At 46.8% G+C, this 20,857-nt stretch overlaps 3 protein-coding genes across 3 annotated transcripts; all 3 read right to left on the minus strand.

The window, feature by feature from the left end:
• Positions 1-321: 321 nt before the first annotated feature.
• Positions 322-4,717, minus strand: LOC120952730 (uncharacterized). The gene is made up of 2 exons (XM_040372201.2): positions 4,571-4,717; positions 322-4,440 (listed from the first exon to the last, which is right to left on the minus strand). Exon 2 carries the CDS (start codon positions 4,411-4,413, stop codon positions 322-324), a length of 4,092 nt encoding a protein of 1,363 aa, XP_040228135.2. The 5' UTR covers positions 4,414-4,440; positions 4,571-4,717.
• Positions 4,718-5,291: 574 nt separating this feature from the next.
• LOC120952734 (zinc finger protein 19-like) lies at positions 5,292-6,788 on the minus strand. The gene is made up of 2 exons (XM_040372204.2): positions 6,501-6,788; positions 5,292-6,427 (listed from the first exon to the last, which is right to left on the minus strand). Exon 2 carries the CDS (start codon positions 6,364-6,366, stop codon positions 5,401-5,403), a length of 966 nt encoding a protein of 321 aa, XP_040228138.2. The 5' UTR covers positions 6,367-6,427; positions 6,501-6,788; the 3' UTR covers positions 5,292-5,400.
• Positions 6,789-6,955: 167 nt separating this feature from the next.
• Positions 6,956-19,679, minus strand: LOC120952731 (tyrosine-protein phosphatase non-receptor type 4). Its single transcript, XM_040372202.2, has 10 exons — positions 18,389-19,679; positions 12,790-13,676; positions 12,514-12,722; positions 12,282-12,434; positions 11,922-12,076; positions 10,893-11,249; positions 10,162-10,808; positions 9,456-10,083; positions 9,204-9,381; positions 6,956-8,993 (listed from the first exon to the last, which is right to left on the minus strand). Exons 2-10 carry the CDS (start codon positions 13,499-13,501, stop codon positions 8,688-8,690), a joined length of 3,345 nt encoding a protein of 1,114 aa, XP_040228136.2. The 5' UTR covers positions 13,502-13,676; positions 18,389-19,679; the 3' UTR covers positions 6,956-8,687.
• Between the last annotated feature and the right edge of the window lie 1,178 nt (positions 19,680-20,857).

A 20,857-nucleotide genomic window follows, 5' to 3' on the forward strand; every position in this document is an offset into this window, starting at 1 on the left:
TGGTGATCCAATCAAAATTCCTATAGTAGTTATAGAGTAATACTATTCAATTTCGCGAACGGCACTCCATCCGCCATTTTTCTCAATATTTCAATACCCATTACAGTGTGTAGACAAGCTGATCCCTTTATTTGTTGAATCTTCGGACAAATGAGAGGACAAATACTTATGTACCGTTTGAAGATCAGAACCAGCTTAATTTTATTTCTCACATATGGTTACTATGATTCATGTACTACTTTGATGTCTAGTAATTTGTATGCACGTTATCAGCTAACGTCAGTTTTTTTCCGGTGCCGGCATATCGATTCATTCTTCTGTCTAATATTCGCTTTCGCTCTTATTTCGTCTCGTCTCGGAAGAATGCGTGTTATTGGAGGTACTGGTTTTGTCATCCTCGGAAGTCATTGTGTGCACATTGCCAGTATGCTTTAGCATTTGCCGGTACCGATAGATTGCTTGATTTCTTCTCGCTATTCGTCGCTTTCGCTCTTCTTTCGTCTCGTCTGGCGGAGTTTCATAACCGCATATGTGCGGACGTACGGAAAGATGCGCGTTATTGGAGGTACTGGTTTTGTCGTTTTCAGATTTCGATGTAAGTCTGAGTTTTTTCCGGTACAAGTACATTGCTTGATATTTTCTGGCCAGCCGTCGCCTTCGCTCTTCTTTCGTCTCCTCTGGTGGGGTTTCATACCCGCTTGGTAACGGTGGTTCGGAAGGATGCGCATTTTTCGAATCCTCTTCGTGTTCTTTTGATACCTCTGATTCATTTGCCAAATCTTCTTCATCATCAGAAGCAAGTTGAAAATTATTATAGGAATAGGTATTTTCATTCTCTAATTTCTTTTCCTGCGCGCTACCTGTTAGTCTGAGTTGCTTTAGCTCTTCTTTCATCGCGTCTGGCGGAATTTCATACCCGCTTACTAACAGCTGGTCGGGAAGATTCGCGTTTTTCGAACACTCTTCATCAGACTTTGATGCTTCGGAGTCATTGGCCAATTCTTCTTCATCCTCAGGAGCAAATTCAGAATTATACGTGGTACAGCTTTTGTCATTCTCTGATATCTTCGTCGGCAAGATACCAGTTAGCCTCAGCTTTTTCCGATACCGACAAATCGCTTGACTCTTTCTCGCTAGACGTCGCTTTCGCTCTTCTTTCGACTCCTCTGGTGGGGTTTCATACCCGCTTACTAGGGCCGGTTCGAAAAGACGAGCGTTATTCGAATACTCATCGTCAGACTTGGAGTGAACGGCCAAATCTTCTGCATCATCATCAGAAGCATCAAATTCAGAATTATTGGAGGCACAGTTTTTGTCGTTCTCAGATTTCGTTGTGTTCACGTTACCAGTTAATCTAAGTTTTTTTCGGTATCGACATATCGCTTGACTCTTTCTGGCCAGTCGTCGCCTTCGCTCCTCTTTCGTCTCCTCTGGTGGGGTTTCATACCCGCTTAGGAGCAACGGTTCGAAATGATTTGTTTTGTTCGAATACTCATTGCTGGGCACTTGTGTGATACTGTTGTTTTCCTCCAATTTCGAATTTGATGCCCCGGAGTCATTGACCAAATCTTCTTCATCATCAGAAGCAGCAAATTCAGAATTATATGAGGTACAGCTTTTGTCATTCTCTGATATCTTTGCCGGCAAGTTACCAGATTGCCTCAGCTTTTTCCGATACCGACATATCGCTTGACTCTTTCTCGCTAGTCGTCGCCTTCGCTCCTCTTTCGTCTCGTTTGGTGGAGTTTCATACCCGCTTAGGAGCAACGGTTCGAAAAGATACTTCTTTTTCGAATATTTTTCGCTGGGCGTGATAATGTTGTTTATCTCCAATTTCAATCTTGATGCCCCGGAGCCATTGGCCAAATCTTCTTCATCATCAGAAGCACATTCTGAATTATAAGAGGTACAGCTTTTGTCATTCTCTGATATCTTTGCCGGCAAGATACCAGTTAGCCTCAGCTTTTTCCGATACCGACAAATCGCTTGACTCTTTCTCGCTAGTCGTCGCCTTCGCTCCTCTTTCGACTCCTCTGGTGGAGTTTCATATCCGCTTACTAGCGGTGGTTCGAAAATATTCGTTTTGCTCGAATTCTCTTCGTCAGACGAATCCACGTAACTGCTGATTTTCATTAGTACCGATTTCGATGCCTCAGAGTCAACGGCCAAATCTTCTTCTTCACCATTATCAGAAGCAGCCATCTCAGAATTATTGGAGGTACAAGTTTCTTCCTTCTCAGATTTTATTGTGAGCACATTGCCAGTTAATCGGAGTTTTTTTCGGTACCGACATATCGCTTGATTCCTTCTGTCTAGTCGTCGCTTTCGCTCTTCTTTCGTTTCGTTTGGTGGAGTTTCGTAACCGCTTATTAGCGGCCGTTCGGAACAATGCGTGTTTTTCGAACGCTTTTTGCTGGACAATTGCGCGATACTGTTGATTTTAATTACTAACGACTTCGATGTCTTGGAATTTTTGGCCAAATAATCATCAGAAGCTAGTGTAGCATTATTGGAGGTACATGTTTTGTCATTCTTGGATCTCTTTGTCTGCACTTTACCAGTTAGCCTGATTTTTTTCCGGAACAAATAAATCGCTTGGTGCTTTCTGGCTAGTCGACGCTTTCGCTCTTCTTTCGTCTCATCTGGAGGAGTTTCATAGCCGCTTAACTGCGGCCGTACGGAAAGATGCGGATTATTGAACGCGTTGCGAGTTAGTTTGAGTTTTTTTCGATACAAATAAATCGCTTGGTGCTTTCTGGCTAGTCGACGCTTTCGTTCTTCTTTCGTCTCTTCTGGCGGAGTTTCATAGCCGCTTATCAGAGGCCGTAGGGAAGGATGCGCATTATTGGAGGTACTACTTTTGTCGTTCTTGGATTGCGTTGTGTGCACGTTGTTAGCAATTAACCTGAGTTTTTTCCGATACCAATAAATTGCTTGATTCTTCCTGACCAGTCGTCGTCTTCGCTCTTTTTTCGTTTCCTCTGGTGGAGTCTCATACCCGCTTAGTAGCGGCGGTTTGACAAGATGCGTTTTCTTTGCACATTCTTTGCTGGGCAATTGTATGATAATGTTGTTTATCTGCTGTTCCGTCTTTAGTGTCTCGGAGTAATTGGTTAAATCTTCTTCAACATTAGAAGCAACTTCAGAATTAGCAATGGCACAGCTTTTGTCATTCTCTAATTTCTTTGCCTGTAACTTACCAAATAACTTCAGTTTTTTCCGGTACAAGTACATCGCTTGATTCTTTCTGGCCAGCCGTCGCCTTCGCTCTTCTTTCGTCTCCTCTGGTGGGGTTTCATACCCGCTTGGTAGCGGCGGTTCGGAAAGATGAGTGTATTTCGAATCCTCTTCGTCGGAATTTGATGTCTCAGAGTTATTGCCCATATCTTCCTCATCATCAGAAGCAAGTGCAGATTTTTTAAATGTACATGTTTTGTCATTGTTTGGTTTCTTTGTCTGCATCTTACCAGTTAGCTTGAGTTTTCTCCGGTACCGACATATCGCTTGATTCCTTCTGTCTAGTCGTCGCTTTCGCTCCTCTTTCGTTTCGTCTGGTGGAGTTTCGTAACCGCTTATTAGCGGGCGTTCGGAACGATGTGTATTTTTATAACGGATTTTACTAGACAATTGTGCGATACTGTAGTTTTTCTTGTTTAGCGTCGGTGCTGATGCCACGGAATCATTGGAAAAATATTCTTCCCTATCGTGAGCACGTGCAGAGCTATTGGAGGATCTGTCGTTCTTGGATTTCATTGTATACACGATACCATTCGACCGCATTTTTTGCCGATACATGTAAATCGCCTGATTCTTTCTGGCTATGCGTCGATTTCGCTCGTGCTTGCTCTCCCTTGGCGGTGTGTCATATCTGGATATGTAGGATCTGAAATGTTTGTAATCCTCAATACACCGGGAAAGCTGTTTCCTAATGGCACTACTACCCAACTCTGGCGAGCAACGGCACGCCCATTTCTGGTCACGAAGCTCGTCAGGCAGCTTCAGAATACGGTGAAAGGTATGATATTTTCGACGAATTCGCTGTTCTCTCTCCATTGGTGTTTCGTTCGGTGGAGTGGAATATCTGTTCAAAGAAGAGCAACTAGAACACATGCCTTTCGAATATTGCTGTTTGCCACCAACAATAGAGAATGGTTCGAAAGCGTCACCAGAATCCGGGTACATCGAACCAGCTTCATCATCCTCCGATATATCTTCCTCTTTAAGCTGTATATCAGCAGAAACAGGGAGGATGTGCTGTGGTTCGCCACAGTAAGATGGATCGTCATCTTCCGATGGAAACATCTCTGTTTTGATGTAAACTTCATTGAATTTGATAGTGTCGCTATCAATTGCTAATGGATCCATATCTTGAGCCGGTTCCATATCCATTTGTTCTGTTAGGTTGTTTCCCATTTTTGTTTGGCCGGTGCCGTTTGTTTCCTTGAAAGAAAGGAGTCAATTGATTAGACTGTATGTATGCTTGCTGAACTGATTGGTTGGCCAAACTTAGAGACAGAACGCTTCCACATTCCACATTAGGCATTTCTCTCTAGTCCCAAAACTACTTTACCGCTGTGCGATAATGCTTCTTCTGTTTTACGAGAAAGGATGTGTCCACCTGGATGATTGAATCACCATTCTCAGAAACTTATTTTCTGGGATTTTACTGTTTCAGTGCCTACTGTTTGTTTACATTCTGCACACGTAAATACACTTTGTTGACAATTTGATTTTAGTACAAAAATGACAGAACGATTCTAGTGATGGGAAAAGGTTCCAAAAAAATCTGGAGTTGTCTCCGATTCGATTCTGAAAATGTGGGAACCAACTCCAGAAGGTAGGTCCGACCAGCATTGCCCGAAGCCTTTTAGAAGGTGTTGTGGACTGCCGTGCCGACCCCTGGACTTGGCGTGGCAGTTGCGCTGCCACCGGTCACCGTCAAGGAGGACGACAGTGTGTACACGCACACTGTCGCACACATTAAGTACGAAAGGTGTAGTATGTGCCGAGTGACGAATAGAGTGTGTACGATGCCCAATCGAGCAGGTGCTCAAATTCACATTCCGGAGCTTATGCCAATTCTGGAGGCAATTGTGATTCCGATTCCCGAGCCGATTCTGGAGTCAACTCTTCAATCGGCTCCGGAATCGGAATCGAGTCCAGCATCGGAACTCCAGAATCGATTCGAAACACGGAATCGGAATCGAGTGAGTTCGAGTATGACCTCCCACCACTACGCCAGAAAGCACATCACTACGTGGTGCTGTCAAACAGAAGCGTACTAAAATTAATACAGAAAGTACTAAAAACAATAATTCACTGTTGAATAGGCGATTTTTGCAAATTTAAAATTCAAAATTCTTTACTACTTTTGCTTCGATAAAGTTTTACAATCACACATTACTCCGGTGCACCATGTTCCTCTGCTGTGTGGATTTTGAAGTGGTTCGTTTTAAACGACCGTTCACAAATCGCACACTTTACCATGCGGGGGTGGTAGCGTTGGTGCTTCGTCAGCTGCTTTTTGTACAGGAATGTCCGTTCGCATTTATCACACTTGTACGATGGAGTCTCCGAAGGCGACAGATACTCCCGATGGGTGGTGGCCATGTGCATTTTCATACCATCCTGCCGGAACGTTTTGTTGCATATAGTACACTCCACCTTCTTATGCATCTGCTGGTGAGTCCAGAGCAAGGATTTACTGACAAACGTTTGCTTGCATGCACTGCAACGGTACACGGTGAGGGTTTTCGAAAGTCCCGCGTCACCGTCCGGATGCTTTCTAGCTATGTGGTTCTTGAGGTAGGACGGTCTGAACGATTCCCCACACACCGGGCAGCTTGCCTTCCGGTGCGTCTGCCCATGCTCTAACAGGTGGTTCGGGAGGAAGAACGATTTATCGCATTCCGTGCACTGGAAGGGCCGTTTTTCAGCACACCGCTCATCGCTACCGTGCATACGACCGATGTGAAACTTTAAATTATCCACCTGCACCGTCTTGTCGCATATTGGGCAGCTTTTCATCCAATGCTTTCGCTCGTGCCGACGCAGGCGAACGATACTGTCGAACGATTCGAGGCAATTCTCGCATTGATGCTTAGCACTGCCCTGCCTGCCTGCATTATTGTTGTTATCTTCCAATGGGTAAAGGCCACACGGAATATCTTTTTCGTGCACGTGATGTTTGCTGTTGCTTTGTTGTTGTGCCCCTGCTTTCTTTCCGTTGCTTATTACCGGTACTATTTCCTCTGAATCAGATGCAATTTCTTCTTTGATTTGTACCTCCTCATACTGGAACGAATTTTCCGCATTGACGGCCATTATTTTGGTGCGTTCTATAACGATCTCGTCGTGGAACTCCATCGCGATGCATTGCAACGGATCAGTTCAGGAAGAATTATAAATGCATGTTTCACCAGAACCACTAGAAGAAAAAACGGTTATTTTATGAACGTTTACTGTACAGATTTTCATCTACAAAGGGTTAATCGTCTTACCACTCTCTAGAAGCGTTTCGAATCGGATGTGGCAGTGCTTAAGCTACGCGGTTTTATTACTTACAAAGCTAATGAAAGGCCTCTTTTACTTTCAAACATACTGAATGTGAATGTTAAACCGGGAAAATTGCAAATGTTTGGCCATAAATTAACATTACCAACGTAGGAAGGCACATCCGCAGCCCGCGCGGCACGACTGTTTTGCGTTTGTTTACCTTTTCGACCTTTTTGACAGTTGCATTGCGGGTGCTCGAAATGCACTGCTCGAATGGCATTTCAAACTGCGGGATGCGTAGTCGTTCAGTGGATTTTCTTTTAAATCAAATAGAATAAGTTTAAAAATGATTCAACCATCCAAAAGAGAGCACAATTTATAAGCAAATCATAAACAGAAAGGTAAAAAGGAAAAATAACTTACCCAATACCTCATATACCATGGACACAAAACCGGCCTCTTTCATTCCATTGCGTATCGCGTATTTCATTTATTGATTCATACCCGGCATCCTTGTTCACTCACGGCTTAATCAATACTATTTCTTAGCAAATGTACACCCACTGTTGAAACATTGACTGCTGTTATTCGTTTATTGCTCTATGCAAGCACTCTGCTGTGTTGCTGCGCTCCGGTACGCACCAAGAGAGGCTGTACCCCACAAATGGCTGATGCTGTTGTTGCTACCGGGGTTTGGTTTCGAAACAGCGTAGCATAGCTTAATAAAATACCGTCCCTGATGCTGCTGCTGCCAGCTGCGCCATTCAATACGTTCTCATTTAATTGATAAATCTCAAACGTTTGTATTCTTTCAACGGACCACTAACTCTGGGTTGTAACAAGCCTGCTGTAACACAACGCTGCTTCAGCACGTGTACATATAGAGTGTTTTCTTCGTAAAATTTCACACAATTCAACTCCAACATACTTTTGCTCCTGCCTCCTGCTCCTGCAGCCCTGGTGCGTCCGCTCTAATGTTCGATTATTGTTTTGCTGCTTAACCAACCAATCGCTGCGTCGAACATGCACTTGGGTCCTACTCTGTTCGCGTGTGGCCACACTATCTTGTACCAACGGGTATTTGTTTTCGCATATTACGATGCACTTGATGTTTTGTTTTGTGTGTTGTTTGTATTTCTTACCGATTATAAATAACACATTCACAATCCTGACAAGAGGGTTCAGAGGTCGGGAAGCATTGCCCAAAAGCAGTGCGCTCTAATAGTTTTCTACTCTATTCGCTTCCTATTCCATCGTTCATTCATTCATATACTCTGGAGCTCTGCTGCATTGCTCGATTCGCGTCATTTGTTGATTATAATATTATTATTGTAATTATTATTATTATTATTATTATTTGTTCTCACATAAATTCGAAAAAGGCTTTCGGTGCAGTTTATAAAAAACGTTCAGAATAGTCTTGCTTCGGTCGGATCGGTTGCTTGGTGTGTGAGTGAGTGTGTGTGTGTGCGTTTGATTGTGTATATCCATCCAAGGTTCTGTTTGTTGAATTGTAATCAAAATCGATCGCGTTTTTTTTTCTTTTCAAAAACATAAACGGAAGCATTATCAAATGGGATGATAGAGGGATGCTGTAGCTGAAAAACTTTAACACGTGTCACCACCGCCGATGATGCACTACACTTCACACGCCGGCGGCGGCTCCGCCGGACATTCCACGTTATTGTAGTTCGTTCGATCTGTTTCTTTTCCTTACGTCTCTAGCGTCGCAAGAACGGTATACTGTTTAAATCACAACTTGTTCTATTACTTCGTTTCGTTCGTTTGCGTACGGCGTGCACACTCGCTCTCTTTCTCTCTATTGCTTTGCGGGTGTCGGCGCCTTCCAGTGCAGAACACGATCCAAATTGTCAACATCACGAGGTCACGATAGGTTACATAATTCGAATAATATACGCACGCAGCGTGTAAGACTAAGAAAGACGAACCACGAGCCCCAACTGCTCCACGACCCCCTGGTAGCGCCGTAGTCGAAGGGACACACTACGAGTCTAAACGTACTTGTGTTTTTACCAAACCACTACCGGGCAATCCCTTCCGAGGTTGAGGTCGGGCGGAAAAAACACAGAGATATGCGAAGATGAAATAAATTAATACCGTTTTGTTTTTCCTGTTCCAACGGTTGCCAACCACTCAAGGCCAAGCTTCAGCCTGTGGGGCTGTGGGCTTCTCTAAGCGACCGTCTCGTGTCCATTGGACGGTGAAACGGTGGCCGTACTGATGCTAGTCGTTTCCGTTGCCAGCGGTGCCTTGCGTTCGCTGTCGGCGGGCGTATCGAGCATCGTTTCCTCCGGCGATGCTATGCTCGGCACGGGCTTTGGTGCAGCGGCATTACTTGGTGAGCCAGTGGTGGGGGTTGTTTTTGACGCCGCTTTGCGCGTTTCCGTGGGAGAATTTGGGACAGACGCTTCCTGCTCCTTGGCTGCCTGCTGCATGTACGCCGCACAGATACACTCACACACGAAGCGATACTGGCTCTGGAAAAGCATGGAAAATATATATTAACCAACGCAACAAACGGCTTTGTTTCTGTGTCTCTTATCGTAAATTAAATAAATTGATAAGCTTCAAATTGAAGAATTATTCCTTATAGACTCTATGCGCCTGAAGTTATGCATTTTGTTTTTACAAATAATAAAAATGATTTTAAACCTCACATTTGTCACCTTTCCCCTTCGTTTACTTACCACATTCTGCACCATGCAGGGTCGTTGATCGCGCATCGCTCGCACAATGTCCAGCGGATAGATCGGTTCCCGTACCTCCATCAGTGCCAGTGCCGTGTCCATCAGTATCAGCACACCCGTCCGCCCGATACCGGCCGAACAGTGCACAATGATGGGCGGATTAGAAGCACTAATATACCTGTGCAAAAGTGCGACAAAAAGGTTGAACATTATAAAAAAAGGAACTCTAACAAAAGGGAGCTTTCAACTCACTGATGCACCGACGTGGAGGACGGCATATCGTTCGGGCTGTCGTCACTGTCCGTATGCACGATCCGGCGCTCCGAGTTGTCCAGCCCGCCATTCTCGTCCACGCTGCGCAGCTTCACGTTCTTCAGGCTGGCCTCGATCTCGAGCGGCAGCGTGGTTTCACGCGCCGACCGCACCCGCTCGGTGAACTGCAGGAACAAGTTCGGGTCGGCCGGCACGTCATGGTCCGGCCAGGCCAGATACTGCATGTGCTGGATCGTGCGCGTCTCCTTCGTGCGCTCGTCCGTCATGACGAGATCGCGAAACACGAAGCTGCCCGTCTCGTCCGGCTTCTCCGTAAGGCAGCTGATCGAGAAGCCGGGCGACGGTACGAGCGGATCGTCCTCGGCCGACGGCCAGTACTGATGGCACTTGGTGCTGCCGCTCTCCTTCACCGTCGTCAGCATCACGACCAGGTGGCTGCTCTCCTGCTGCACCATCCGCCAGAAGTCGTTCACCGTGGTCGGGAGTGGGCCTTGCGTCGCGATGTAGCGGTTCGTTTTCCGGGCCGGCGGTATCTCCATGTTGACGTAGTTCGCGTTAATGTAGTCGCCACTTTCCGCATGCTGCAGTACGACGCGCGTACAATCGTCTGGTTGGGGGAGAGTAAAAACACGTTAATTTTGAAAAAAGACCATCAAATACACTTTCGAAAAACTCAATCACTTACACGGTGATATGTCACGGTATCGGTTTTTGCCCATATTTTCCGTCTTGCGTGCCTCCGTAATGGCGAGCTCGGGATTTTTCCGGTACAGCTGCTCGTACTGTGCCAGCAGCGCACCGGAAGCTAGCCCATCGCGCAGCAGCAGCAGCGATTGCGTGAACAGCTGGTCACCGTTCAGCAGGCCCGCCCGCACGATGTCGCTCTCCTCCGGCACGTACTGGTACAGCGGTTCCTCCTCCGGGTAGTCGATTAAGGCATTCGGTTTCAGCGTCAGCAGCAACTCACCGCCCTGATACTCACGCGAGGCCCGTATCAAACTGACCACCTGCTCGTACGCCATCGTGCCGACGTCGCGCCCGTTAATGCGCACCACCTGGTCGCCCTCGCAGACGCGCGGCGTACTCTTGTCGGCAGGTGTGTGCGGTGCGACGCGTGAAATCAGTATCGGCAGACCGTGATCGATGCCGCCCTTGACGTTGAACCCGAACCGGCCCTGCTCGTCGGCCACCAGGTGGATCGTCACTAGGCCGGCACTGTCGTCATCGGCCGCCATTCCATTGCCCGAACTGCTCCCATTGAGGCCGGCGTAGGCCGGAGGCGAATCGTACATGGGCACGGACGTGCGGGCACAGTGTTCGATGAAGGTAGGACTGAAAGAAAAACAATTACAGGGATTAATGCTTCACGATTTAGAGAAAGATTCACATTCCCCCGTCATTCCCAGGCACACTCACTCGTCCGTCTGCTGCTCCCAGGCTTTGCGTGGCATCGACGAGGGCGTCTTGGAGGTAACCTTGTCGTACGTGCGCGTCGCTTTTGTGATCGCCAGCAACGTGAGCTGGTTTTTGTTCCCAGCGGCCGAGCCGATGGTCGCCCCACCGTTGCTTGCCTCGTTGCCCGAGCCGCCCGTAGCGCTGCCGTCCGCTGCCGTACCACCGCTTGCCCCATTACCGTTCAGCTGGGGCGATTGGGGCTGCGAAATGGTGGCCAGCAGGCGCCGGCTGGGCGAGCGGATGAATATTTTTGCCACCTTGCCCCGCTGCCGGCTTTCCGTTACGGCTTGCAGTTCGGTGCGGCCGGAATAGTGGAATCTGCGTGGGAGGAGTAGAAGCAACCGTTAGTACGTGCGGTGATAGACTAATGTAAGATCCTGAATCCGTATTGCGGCTATCAATACGTAGCATCATTGGACTAAAACGTCTATTCTTAGGGAGATACCGAAACCGACTCCAATTTCGATGCCGATTCCGGGACCGATTCTGATACCAGAGCCGATTCCGATTACGGAGCGAATTCTGATTCCGGAGCCAATTCCGGAGCCGATTCTGATTCCGAAGCCAATTCCGATTCCGGAACCGATTTCGACTCCAAACCTGATTTCGATTCCGGATCCGAGCCAATTTTTGTTCCGGAGCTAATTCTGATTCCGGAGCCGATTCTGATTTAGATTCAGGAACCAATTCCGCAGCCGATTCTGATTCCGAAGCCGATTCCGCAGCCAATACCGAAGCCGATTTCGATTCCGAAACCGATTCTGATTGCGGAGCCGATTCTGATTCCGGAGCCGATTCTGATTTCGAAGTCAATTTCGATTCCAGAGCCGATTTCTTTTCCGAAACCGATTCTGATTTTGATTCCGAAGCCGATTCCAGAATCGAACCCGGAAACTGATTCCTGACCTACTATAAGGAATCGATTCCAGAAAACTTCGGAAAACTTTATTTTTTCCATCACTGTAAGGGAGAGCAGTTAGTATTGCTTACTTCGAACGCAGCGTCAGTGGCAGGAAGGAACGTGGTGAACGGTGCGGTTTCTTCAGTCGGAAAAACGAATGATGCTCCACGCAAGCCTTCCACAGCAGCTTGGCGTTACGGTGCGAGCCCATGCTGAAGCCAAGCAGTGTATCGTAGTGTTCGGACTGGAAGATGCGTTTTAGGTGCAAACGAAAACAGAACGTTTAATTTCAAATCTTCAATTGAGCATTATAGAATGGTTTTTTACAAGTCAGAATTAAAGTTTCACCGTACCGCAGCGCTTCTTCACAGGCTTTCGCTGCATGAAAATGGATTGTTAACATCTAATTGTGACTTTTCAAACCCTGTAACATCCAAACAACTCCTTACCGGTTCGCGTGCGAGCTGGATGAAGAAATCTTTGCGCTTGAACGACACCTTTACCACCTTCGACCAGGAGAAGGTGTTGATGCGCGTACCGTTTTGGTACACCAGCAAGCCGAGCGAAGACACACCGAGCGCTAGCTCCTTGCCAGACGAGTCCTGAACGAGAGGAACCAGGATTAAAGATTGTAAAAGAGAAAAAGGTAATAAAAACGTTCTCCTGCACGATCTCGCTTACCGTTGCCCGATGGAAATCGATCCCGTAAAGCTCTAGCCGTTTGGCGTGCTCGAGATAGTTGTACTCGGCATCGGCCGGCAGCTGGCCACGATGCAGCTTGTGCAGCTCCGATATGCGATGCTCCGCTTCCTCCGTCTGCTCCGGCAGTAGCTGCAATTCGCTCAGATAGCCGGCCGTATGCTCCAGTGGATTGTAATCGCCTAGTTCAGCTGTAGGTGGGAAGGTGAAGAATTACATTTTAAACACACACATACATACACAAAACATCATACTGACCTTGCACGGTAAAGCTGGCTAGCAGGCAGGCAGTGTTGAGTGTGACGGGCAGCCGGCCCTGATAGACATCGCGCCGTATCTGCAGATAGAACTGGTACCGCGTGTACTCCTCGTGCAGCCGGCTCGGATCGGTGACGTAGAACTTGACGCGAAACAGCAGCAGCGGCACCAGCGGCCCCCCGTCCGCATGCTGCCGGCCGGTGCGCGCATCGTTTAGCTGCTTGCGCAACGGCTTGTTCGGATCGAGCCACCGGACCGGCTGCCGTCCGGTCGGGAACTGTGCCCCCGGCCCCGGCGAGACAACGGTACTACCGCCGCCGCCGCCACCACCGTCCGCCACACCGCCGCCTCCTCCTCCTCCCTTCGGTCCTGTTGTACTGCTGCTCGAGCCGCTGCTGCTGCTGGTCGACCCACCGGCAGTGGCCGGATCGCTCCCGCCACCGGCCGCCGCACCCTTGCCCACCGCGTGCAGATCATCGGGCGAGGGGAACTGCAGCCCGAAGTAGTCCCGCTCGGACAGCTCCACGTGCTGGAAGACCTGGTCGAGCAGTTCGGCGCCCTTGGCGCGCTTGTCCAGATGGAACGTGTGCGTACTTTCATCGAGGAAAAGTACGGTCACCGGTTTCGTTTGCGTTTTCCTGTCGCGAGCCAGCTCGGCGCCCCTTACTTTGTACGTGCCACTGAAACCACCGAACCGGACGCGCTCAAGCATCGCTGGCAAGCATCGTCGCCGTCATCGGAGCTCGGTCGGGCGGGGTCGGGGTGCTGCGTGCGAGGGTGGGCGTTGTGATAAGGAGTTGATGAGGGCCGCCCCGATCGTTGCTTTGTGTCTCGCGTGCTTTTTGCTTGTTGTTGTACTGCGGTGGGGCCGTGTTGGGGAAAGATAGCTGCAAAAAAGGTGAGAAACGCAAAAAAGAGTGAGTTAAAGCATGTGAGAATGTTCTAAAAAAACATTCACCAAACGCAAAAAAAGGGTAAATTGTAGCATGATGTCACATTAGGGCGGACAAGTTTACGGATGCTAACTCCCGACGACTGCATGGGGCTACCACCATCGCGCAGTGGACAGGACACGATAAGATAAGGGATGCACATTCGTTTGCTGAGGCGGGCGATAGAGACACGACACGTCGATATCAAAGATTGCGCTCTAGCAATTGCACCCTTGCCAATTGGGGGAGGAGAGCAAGAAGAAAGTGTGACCGAGAGTAGTTTGCATTTTCAGTTGCAACACAATAAAACTATGATCGGATTCGAAATGATCGTGAATCTTGAAAAACTTAAAGAAAACTATCAACGATCATGATGGTCTTGTATGGTGTACAAAAAAGAATGGACGGAAGAATGGAAAGTGGCACTGCTTCCTAGAAACGTAATCAATCAACAAACACTTGGAGCCGGGGGTTGGGGAAGTTTCCGATAAAAATCTATCAGAATGAAAGAAAACTTCTGAGTGAGTTGGCAAACAAGCCGGCCAAGTTTGAATCTCTGTGTTATCATTTACTATACACACGGTCTATCAGGTAATTGGCAAACGGTTGAAGGTAGTTACGACCACTCTTGACCATGTAACATTAGTTGTTGGAGGGTTTTTTGTTGTTGCTTTAATTTTGGTATAAACAGTATCACGTTATAGTTACAGGCAGTGCTGCAAAATGTCACTACTATCAATACATGCTTCGTGACATTTTTGCGACCATCGCTTTGTCAGTCATTATGTCATGACTTTGTTTTACTGTGATCAGTTCTGCAAAATGTCTGACGGACATAGTTATGACAAATTCCGACTGAAACTAAATCATGTCGGCGTCACGAGACGCTTTACTGTGAAGATCAGAGGTGATACTCAAAACGTTTGATGTGATCAATACATGCATCGTGACATTTTTGCAACCATCGCTTTGGCAGTCACTATGTCATGACTTTTTTTTACTGCGATCAGTCCTGCAAAATGTCTGACTGACGTAGTTATGACAAATTCCGGCTGAAACAAAATTATGTCAGCGTCACGAGATGCTCTACTGTAATGGTCAGAGGTGAGACTCAAACAGTTGGTGCAACCATCACATGCTTGGTGACATTTTGTGCAACCAACGCTTGGTCAGTCGCTTTGTCATGACTTTTTTTTACTGTGATCAGTTCTGCAAAATGTCTGACTGACGTAGTTATGACAAATTCCGGCTGAAACAAAATTATGTCAGCGTCACGAGATGCTCTACTGTGATAATCAGAGGTGAGACTCAGGTGCAACCAACGCTTGGTCAGTCACTTGTTCGAGACATTTTCTGTCGGTGATCATCACGCTAGTCATGAGAGATATGCGATGCTTGCGAGAGGTTCCAAGCAACAAAATGAGCATGCTTTCTCGCTCTGTGCTGACTGGAACTGACTCGTTTCAGTCGTTCACCGTGTTGGTGGTGACTGAAAATGTGGTATTTGGCAGCACTGTTCACAGCCAGAAAAAAAAATCATGATTATGCTTGCGCTGCCATTAAGCTCAGCTTGTCAGTCAGAGTATCGCATTGGAATCAAGCACTCTAAGATACCACGGATGTTCATTGTTTTCGGCGGTGAACATCACGTGATGCTTATGATATTTTGCAGCACTGGTTATAGGACACGGTTGTCACTTTCCAATATTGGTACCTAAGATGATTTAAGTAAAAAGCTGAAACTTCAGCCTGTCGATGGAACAATATTCATTTTACAGGCTCTATTTGCCACACTCAATTGACAGTACCACCATGTTGGATTTCGACAATTGTGTACAAACAAAGACACACTTCAAAATCGTTTTATTTCTCACTTTTCTGCTTGAAATAAGTCATACTACTTTCAATACATTTTTAAACATCGTTTCTAACGGCTTTTAACCTTTCGGGACAAAAAGTATAAGCTTCAACAGAAAAATTCAAAAACTTATGAGCTAACCTGATCGATGCCGGGACGAATCGGTATTTGTTTATATTTTTATCATACTGAAAACCTGAGTCTAGTTTGGCGTGTTGTTTTGAATAAAGCGCTGACATGATTTCAGCCGCCAACTGTCAAATTCCATGCAAAAAAAAAAAGAATACTATCGTGAAAGTCGCTATAACCAGCACAACAGTGTCAAAAATATAAGACAGCTGTCGAAAAACATCTCACGAATGTTGAATAGAGCTGGTTTTCTTACAAATTTTTGAGTTTTTATTTACATGCAAAAATTAAGCAAAAAAGAGAAATAATGTCTAAAATTTGACAATAATATGAGCTGAACCATGTAATTCTTACACTATTATAATTTTCCTTTAAATGAAAACAGAAGCTCCTTGCCGATTCTAACCAGTTTTGTATATTTTTCAATTTATTTATATTCAAACAAGTTTAAGAACTGAAACAACTAATTCAAAAGGATTAATCAACGGATCAATGGATGGATTGTTGTTTAGTATAGTCATGAAATTATTTGCTTGATCGTTTGCTAGCGCCCCTCGCGTGTATGATATGTGTGTGTGTGCCATCCATGCGGCAGTATTGAGCGCTTGTATGAATGAAACAATTAAGGTCAATTACTATCACAAACTAATTTCTACCTCCCCTTTTTTTAGGTCAATAGAAAGCGAGGGAAGCGGGTCTTAGGGGCGGGTGCGGTTGATTGCACTTTTTTCTCTGGGACCATAATCAAACAGCTATTAATTCCCATCACTGCTTGTTAGCAGAATAAGTTAGGGATTATTTTGTATTCAAAATCACTTTAAGATGTGCTTGTTTAAATGTAAATAAAATGTTCATTTATTCTATTAAAGGATGTATATTTAATACACCACCAAATACATATTTTTGGATTTAAGAAGCAAACACTGAGCCGAACGCATCGGACAGCGAGTGTCTTGGTAGCGATCGTCACGTGCGAAACTTCCGCCTTTTTTGGTGCACCGCTACAGTGGCTGGTGGTGGTGTCACGCACATCCTTTTTCGGGCCTGATGCAGAGCTCTTAGGTGAATTGAAAGTGGATTTCCCCTGGGGATATATGGGCAACACCACTTAACGGATTTAGCGACCTAGCAGCAGCAGCAGCACTGGAAGAAGTGTTTATTGCAACACGTACTACGCGAAGGCATCTCTCGCGCGAACGGATGCTCGGAACAGTGCACGCAAACGAACCGTATGCGTGTGTGTGTGTGCGTCTAAGACGCTTGTGAGTTCTCGAAACAAAAACCCTACCAAGATAAATAGCTCCCTCGATGACTAATAACCTTTTTGACACGCTAAGATGCGGGTCCCCCGAGCTTTGGAACAATATAAACTTTTCCAATCGCGAAACATAAAGGAAACGGTGCATTATTTTCTTTTTGATAACGAGAAAGAAAGAAAGAAAGGGAAAAAAATCGCGTCATCAATCCGAGAGCTGTGGCCCTTTTTTTGTATCACGATTTCAAGGTGAGTAAATATAGCCTCTACTAATCTACTCTAAACAATCATTCCTCCACCCTTTCGTCTGTGTGCCCTCCCTCCCCGCCCATATCGCCATTGTTTACAGCCATAAATATGCCTTATCGTGGCCTGCTTTAATAAACCCTCTCGACGGGTGACGATCTTGTACAAACAAACAAAAAGGGAGCAAAAACACGCCTTCTTTGACCACATGTGAATGGGCGATGCGGTGGTGGGGTTGAGGTATGTAAAAAGGACGCACTTAGAGAAGCGCAAAAGAACCCTCTCTCTAGGCGTATCCACACATCCACTCAATCTCATTCAATCTATACACCCCTTCAGGGACAGAGTCTGGGTGGAGGTTGATGGTCCACACAGCGCAGCATCCTTTCATTCCACACCACATTAATGGCCAATTTTTGGCTGCCGCATGTAAGCCGGTGGTTTAAAAAAACGGAGTAGAGCGGGGCGCAGCAATCTCTCGTTTGGCAAAAATCTATTTTCGTGCGTCCTTTTTATGCGTGGTTTTCTTTTTCTCTCTCTCGTCGGCGACTTGCTTCGCCTGAACAGCTGGGGATTCTTCTTTTCACTTAAGTGTCTGTGTATGTCTTCCTCCGTTCGAAACCGGGAGGGTGTGGGTTATCCATGTGCGTGGTGTATGGTGGCATATAATTCATCTCTTCCTGTTACTCGACCGCGTCCATCTCGACATCATCGTCATCATCTCGGCTTTGACGCGTGAGGTGGGCCAAAGAGCAAGAAAGAAATAAAAGGGGGGACGAAAAATGGCCAGTGCCGGTCACGCTGCTCGTGGTGCGTCTGTATGAGTAAGTGGTGCGTGCTTGGTGCACATCATCACACCACCCCGGCGTTAAGGGAACAGTAGCAGTAGGCGCTGAGATGGGTCATCATTTATCACACCAATCCGCTTGACCCGGTGTACGAACACGCCTGTGTCCGTCCCACCCACCATTTCCAAGGTGAAGATTAGTTTTCCGCTAAATTAAACCACCTCCGGTGAGCTCGTGTGCGTAAGTTCATTACATTTCACGCTTCCTTTTACCGGCCTGCTTATACTGTCCTATCGATCGGGAACGAAAGGAAGCAGCGCACCAATGAAGAGCCGTTTTTACCTTACAGAACCTGGAACAGAAAAAGGGAATTTAAGAAAAGTAAACTTACCTTTTTTGTATTGCCCTTTCCGGTCCCCGAAGACGTCGGATGGCAAGAGCAAGTGTAAACAGATCAACTTTCCTGTCCCGTATCCCGGGGGTTCCTGCTGCTGCTGCCTAAGGATGGTGGTTGTTTGCGGTGCGGTGTATGGGTAATTGACAAAAAGGGCGCACGGACGGACGGACGGATGCTGGTGCCGGGGGATGGCGTTTCGTTCGGTCGGATAAAGCACACAGAGACACACACGCATACAAACACAGCTCAAGGGCTTGCTGGCGGCTAAATCCTTTTTCCTCTAAGCACACTTGGATGCACCACTCATCCTTCTTCTTTTTCTTTCACACACTACTGGCTAGCAGGTGGAACAGGGGGGATGGGGAACGTGTTCCGAGATGAAGGTGGTTGTTGTGTTTTTGCTCGGCTTCCTTCTCCTTTCCCGTTCCGGCACAGCTTCCTACGCTGCAGTGCGATCGAACAGGTAGCCAAGTGCGCGGGTTTGCATGCAATGATATACACACACACACACACACGCACAGGCGCACGGTCTAGTGTGCAGCGCGGATGCACACAGCCATAAACCACTTGCGGCGGCTGGCGGCGGTTTGATGATGGTTGCACCCTGCGGGTCGTTTTTCTCGCTCTCTCACACTCGCGGATTGCTTGATCCGATGATTCGCATTCGCTTGGAGGATTAATTCGATTGAAAATCACTAACACATACGCGCGCGCTTGGGGTAGCGGTAATATATTTGCATTCACTGTAGCTAAAACGACGACGCCCCGGCCCCGAACACTTTATGTGCGCAACATTCTTCCGAAAACGAAACCCTTATTAATCACATCCGGTGTTGTACTTTTTTTTGTTCACACCCGTTAAGCCGTTCTGTGGTGCACAGAATCCGGTTTCCTAAAGCCGTCTTCTGAACTACACAACACTGCCGCTGCCGATCCCGAGGTAGAAGAGCGAGCGAAAACAGGACGACGGCCGTCCCCCTTAGCGGAACGAGAACGGAAGGGAAGGCGATGGACGCGCTTGCTGCAAATGGTAAGCTCGCGTAAATTCACCAAATAAAAACGGCCTGCGCGGATGCTATTGCTTGGACAGACAAAGGGAGGATGTCTCGCAGAACGAACCGACCGAAAACCGGGAAACCGAGCGGCAACACAAATCGGTAACACAAACGAAAGGAAACTCGTACCAAGCAGTGGAAAAAGTAGGCGTATGATTAAAAAAAGTTCTATCCGCTTCTTCGGGGTTGTTCTTCTTGCTGCTTTCTACCGTTTGCGGCTGTTTGACAATTGTGACATACGCCCGAGCCCGTACAACACGGCGATGGTTTTTGACGTTCGAATATCGCTGCATCTCGCTCATTTTCGCTACCCCCTGCCGACTCTACTTGCCGACTGACAGTGCGCGTTTCCAAGTGAGCGTTTGTGCCCTCCTTTTCCACTTCACTTTGAGCGCTTTGTCCACCTGTGGCGTGAACTGGATTTCAGCCATACAACCCTTTAATCTTTTTACAGGAAGTTTACGCTCTCCCATGCAAATCAAGCGTAAAATTTTTGAGTTTACGCTTCGTGTGACGTCCGTATTGTGTTGATGACAATTTACGCGCATAGTGGACTGCGATTCGAAGCAGGCGGCACATGATTCGATACAATCGGCATGAGATTCGAACGTTGCTCGAAACGGGTGTAAAAGCTGACTGTAGTCCCAAGACTCAAGTTATTTATAATAAACTGCTAGACACATACACTTAAACCACCGACGAACCGACTGCGTTACAAATATGTCCCACACGAAAGCACTGTCATTTGCTATTGAGGCGATCACTTCTGTTAAAATGAGCTCTGTTTGCGGCTGCTTGGATGGAAGTGTAAGGCAAGATTTTTTGGGAATATTTGGACAAAACAGGCGGGAAAATCATTTTATACAACACATACATTCCAAATACAACAAAAAGTAAATTCAGCAGTTTTTGCTGGTCTCAAAGTAGTATGCGAATCATTGTAGAGATGGCGCTAGTGTTTAATGTTTTTTCGTTCAAAATAAGGGATAACTTTGGAAGCTGATTTTGTTCCAAGTGTCATGGACATAGAGCGACAACGTCGCGTGTGATGACGTCTCGCACGACAAAAAGTTGCTCAATTTGGCAAACAGAGCTACTCGTCTCGCGCGACATTTCTGCTGCATCCGAAAGAATAGAATTATTCAGGTTGTTTACGAGCCAAAAGCAAAAAAAAAAAATTGAACACATTTGAACTTATTTTTTGTGGTTTCAAACCTTTCAAAACAAATTGGTTGACTGGGTGAAATGAGCTACTTTGATCTATGCGGAGTACAATTTAGAGCTATTATATTGTCACGTGAATCGTTGTCGCTCTATGTCTATTTATGCGGTCACGTCGGCTCGTCGGTGTTTAAACAACGTATGTGGCCCAACACACTAACAAGCTGTAGCAACGGCTATCCGTCCA

The sequence above is a fragment of the Anopheles coluzzii genome, chromosome 2, assembly GCF_943734685.1.
Source record: "Anopheles coluzzii chromosome 2, AcolN3, whole genome shotgun sequence".
Taxonomy (NCBI): Eukaryota; Metazoa; Arthropoda; class Insecta; order Diptera; family Culicidae; genus Anopheles; species Anopheles coluzzii.

Bases quoted from the DNA above. Each gene is read 5' to 3' on its own strand.
- LOC120952734 (XM_040372204.2), bottom strand. From the start codon at position 6,366: ATGGAGTTCCACGACGAGATCGTTATAGAACGCACCAAAATAATGGCC.
- LOC120952730 (XM_040372201.2), bottom strand. From the start codon at position 4,413: ATGGGAAACAACCTAACAGAACAAATGGATATGGAACCGGCTCAAGAT.
- LOC120952731 (XM_040372202.2), bottom strand. From the start codon at position 13,501: ATGCTTGAGCGCGTCCGGTTCGGTGGTTTCAGTGGCACGTACAAAGTA. The intron at 12,723-12,789 runs GTCAGTATGATG...TCCCACCTACAG, and splicing joins AGCCAGCTTTACCGTGCAAG to CTGAACTAGGCGATTACAAT. The intron at 9,382-9,455 runs GTGAGTTGAAAG...ACTTTTGCACAG, and splicing joins TCCTCCACGTCGGTGCATCA to GTATATTAGTGCTTCTAATC.